A 4,293-nucleotide genomic window follows, 5' to 3' on the forward strand; every position below is an offset into this window, starting at 1 on the left:
TTCTACCTTGGTTTTTTGTTTTGTTTTGGCAGCTTCTGGGTAAGAGTCCTGGCAAACAGCAGGGTTGGCCTCACCTTGTGCTACTGGTCCTGCCCATTAAACCTCTGTGCTTTGCCCCCTTTGCCCAAATTCATCTTCTGCCCCTCTCAGTCCAGCAGGCTGACGGGCAGGGCGGGCAGTCTCCAAAGGGGCCTGGCCGGGGCCTAGACTCGGTTGGCACAGAGCTCCCTGGGATAAATGTCTTCGTAGGATGGAGGCTGCTCATTGGGCAGCGGGTAGCAGTAGGGGTAGGAGGAATTGAGCTCGGGGTCCATGGGCGAATACCCAGGCAACTCGATCGAAGGGTGCCCGCCACAGTGTACCTCCACCCCGGCCTCGTCGAAAACGTGGAAGACGCCGACGTTGATGTAGGAGACGGCCTGGAAGGCGCAATCGCCCCCCGGAGACAGATCCGGGTCCTCGCTGGAGAAGATCGAGCCTTGGCTTTGGCGCTGAGGCCGCCGCCCGCCGCTGCCGCCGCCACTTCCCCCGCCGCCGGCCCCCCTCCGTCGCCTCCGACGGCCGCCCGCAAGGCGCTGCTCCTGTCGGCAGCGCCGCCGTCGGCGAAGCCCTCGCTGCTGCGCCGCTTTGTAGTTCTTGACCAAGAGCAGGTTGAGCAGCCCCAGCAGGCACTCGAGGGCGTTGAAGATGGTGGAGATGACCAAGCCGCGCTGATAGTCCCGCAGCTTCTGGCAGCGCAGCAGCAGCGTCGTCCCCGAGCCGTCGGGGCTTCCCGCAGGCCGCGCCCGAGCCGACGGCCCTCCTCCTCCTCCCCCAACCTGTAGGAGGCAGTAGTGCGAGTACTTCTTCTCCACCAGCGACACCGTATCGCCGTCGATGACGGCCCCGGCGAAGGCGCTCAGCACCCCCAGCATGAAGACAAGGACCCCCAATAGAAGGAAGTTCTGCCGCCCGCCGGGGGGCGCCTTGGGCAGCGACTGGGGCTGGGGTTGAGCGTCTCCGCCGACCGGCACCACCGCGACTTCGCTCGCCGCGTGCCCTTGGCGGTGCGCTCCGCCGGCCCCCTCGTCGTCCAGCGGGCGGCAGCAGAAGAGCGCGGAGCCCAGGAGCGAGAGCCCGGCGGCCAGCAGGAGCCCCGAGTACTTCCGCGGCCGACGACACGGGTCCGCCTTGCCGAGGGGGAACTCAAGCCTCGGGTCGCTCTTCGTGAACTCCGGGTGCCGCCGCCGCGAGTCGCGCGTCCGCTCGTCCTCCGTCGACCTCTCGCGCCGCGTCCGAGGGGCCTGTGAGGTGAAGTAGGAGGCGCAGAGGAGGCGGCGGACGCGGAGGAGGAGGAGGAGGCTGCCTCGCCTCCTCCGCCTCCCTCCGCCTGCGCCTCCTCCTCCTCCTCCTTCGCCTCCCTTCTGTCCTCATCCTCCCGTGTCCTCCTCGGCGTCGGCGGCCCTTGCCGGCGAGGCGGCCGCCGCGCGTTGCGGGAACATAATGCTGGAGACGGCTGTGGCGAGAAGGGAGAGCTCCGAATGCGCCGCCGCCGTTGCTCTGGCTGCTACCGCCACAGCGGCCGCCGCTGTCACCGCCGCCTCCTCTCTGCAGGCAGCCGGCAAGCACGGCTCACGCACCAGCTTTTTCCTCCCCGCCCTGCTGCCTCCCGCTCTCTCTTATCGGAGCTGCTGCTGCTGCTCTCTTGCTCGCCGCCGCCGCTACTGCTGGGAGCCGATGAATTATTGATGGCAGCAAGTTCGAGGCGAAAGAGGGGCATCGAGCACCTCGCCCGGGTGGCGGGAGGGAGGGAGGGAGGTCTTAACCGCCGTGGGGTGGAGGAAAAAAACAGGTCCGACGGTTTGGACGAGCCAGCCCTCTTTCTAGGCAGCCTCCTCCGGAGACGCGCGTGGCACAGCTCCCGCCGTCCATTCCTAGCAGGACCGTGTGTCAACCTGGATGCGCCCGGGAGGCGGGGAGGGAGGGGGGGGGGAGGAAGGCGCGCAGCAAAACGCTCCAAAACTGGATCAAATCAACACCTCGGAGGGCAAATGGCAAGGAAGGAAGGCGTGTCCTTCCCGCGCAGCAGCAATGATCGCCCCCCCCTCTCTCTTTCTCCCCCCCCCTCTCCCCAATTCTTGAAGACTGAACTTCCAGTTCTCACCCGGTCGAGATCCTTCACGCTAAGGAGGAGGCGCCGCTGTTAGCTTACTCGGAGGGTCTCTGCGCGCCAGCCGGGCCAAAGGGTTACTGGCGAGAAGAGGTGGCTTTAAAACGCAGGGGGATAAACCGGAGGGGGGGGGGGAAGCGAGGAAAGCGTCACTTTTCTTTCATTCGTAGCCTGAATGGTTCTTCTCCCAGTCGGAGAGAAATCTACTTGCGGGCTGCGCGGACTCCCAATGCCGCTTCTCCGTACTTCTCTCCCCCCCCCCCCGCCGCCGCCTCCCCCCGATCTGCTTCACTACCCTGGCAGCCTTTTTTTTTTTAACGAGCCTCTCGGTTGGCTAGGAGTTGCGTTGGTGCACGTCGGTGCAGGGAGTAACGTGAAATCCACAGTAACGTGGTTAGGGGGGCCCCGATGTTTTATTCGTGTTAAGTTCGCTGTCTGGTAAATTGGGGGGGGGGGACCCGAGGTGATGTGCGGAGCGCCGGGCAGCGTGAGAGGCAGAAAAACCGGCGAAGTTTGAATCCATTGCCCGGGTTGTGGCGTCGACACCCGTTATTTCGACGAAGACTAGAGCGCAACCTGTTATCAGTGATTGAGCTGTGTGTGTGAATCGCCGGCGGGCTGCGCTTTTGTACAGCCGCGGAGAAGCTCAGATTAGGCGGCTAGTTCCCAGATAACAAATAGAGGCGGACGAGGCGCCGGGTAGACGATTCGATTTATATTATATACCTCCATGTCTGGCTAAAAGTGTCCTCTTACGTGGATTTCCCCCGTTATTCTCCCAAATGAATCTGATGAGGGACAGAAAAAGAGCAGGATAACGTCGCTGCTCTCGATCTAGGGACGACTCACCCCAACAGCCAAGGAAGTGAGGAAACGAGCCTGTTTTGGCTTCCGTGGAGGCGAACGCGTTTTCCAGACCTGCTCGTCGCCTGCTCTTTCTATACGAATTAATCTACTATATATTAAGCTTGCTTTGAAGCCGCCTTCTATTGAGTCAAGCCATTTTTCTCATTTCGTTTCTGCACAATGTCTCCATCCACGCCTTGAACGCTCCATCTTTATCCCAACCTCTAGCTGAAGCAGCCTACAGTTATCCGGGGCCTGTAAGGCTTAAAATATTTAATGTAAGGTTTCCCCCCTCTTTTCCTGATGTGCTAGCTATGGTTTGACTCTTCACTTGCTGACTTCATCAAAGGTTGGCTCTGCCTGGCTCCTATTGGTCACTTTAGGCTGCTGCTCCTACTACCTGCTCACCTTTCTTGAGGTTGGTGGGCTCTGCCTTCCAAGATTTTTTTGGCTTGGGCCCTAGGAGGGACCAAGAATGAAGGCATTTGCCCACATTATGCCCGATCAGCACTTCCCAAACCACTCGTCCTTTTTAAAAAAAAAAAATGGTTTAGTGCTCTTTTAAAAGAGCACCAAACCTGTTTTTCAAATGCAAGTGCTCTTTTGAAATGGCGCTGATCCTGCACTTCAGAAAAGGTTGGCATAAGCTGGGCCAAAGAGCTAGATAACGTTGCTATTTCTATCATTTTGGGGGGTGCATTACAGGTTTTACACAGCTTCCGCTAAGGGGGATTTGATTCATCGAGAGAGAGTGTGCCATCAAGTGGATGTCAACTTTTGGTAACCATGTACAGTAGATAGACCACATAGATGAGGAGGCACATAGAGGATTTGGAGCGCTGTGCTTCTTTAGCATTTTTATGACCATTGTTATTTCTGAAGACATCAGCATGAGTGCCACAAAAGTCACCTTGATCAGACCTAGGTCCATTGCTCCATGGTATTTGCAAGACCGCCTCCTACCAAATACCTCCCTTTGACCAGTCCGCTCCCACAGAGAGGGCCTCCTTAGGGTGCCGTCGGCCAGTCAATGCCGGCTGGTGACCCCCAGGGGGAGAGCCTTCTCTGTGGCAGCTCTTGCCCTCTGGAATGACCTACCCCCCCCGACCTACGTACAACTGCGGACCTGCGCCTTTTTCGCCGAGCCCTGAAAACCCATCTATTTCGTGCGGCCGGCCTGGCGTAGTCTTAATTAGGTTTTAGTATAGGTTTTTATATGGGGTATTTTAGAGCAGGCCTTTATTTATTTAATTTGATTTTAGAATAGATATTTATTGTGATTTTTATTATCGCCTGTT

The 4,293-nt window shown here is 58.6% G+C and overlaps 1 protein-coding gene across 1 annotated transcript in view; it reads right to left on the minus strand.

Annotated features, from left to right (window-relative positions):
• Positions 1-203: 203 nt before the first annotated feature.
• Positions 204-4,293, minus strand: part of LOC114923576 (transmembrane protein 271-like) — a 9,591-nt gene continuing 5,501 nt past the window's right edge. Inside the window, exon 2 of the mRNA XM_029286663.1 lies at positions 204-1,142. Coding sequence (XP_029142496.1) covers positions 204-1,142 — 939 coding nt within the window. The remainder of the gene's footprint in view (positions 1,143-4,293) is intronic.

Source organism: Protobothrops mucrosquamatus, unplaced genomic scaffold (assembly GCF_001527695.2).
Source record: "Protobothrops mucrosquamatus isolate PMUCROS unplaced genomic scaffold, P.Mucros_1.0 scaffold4460, whole genome shotgun sequence".
NCBI lineage: Eukaryota > Metazoa > Chordata > Lepidosauria > Squamata > Viperidae > Protobothrops > Protobothrops mucrosquamatus.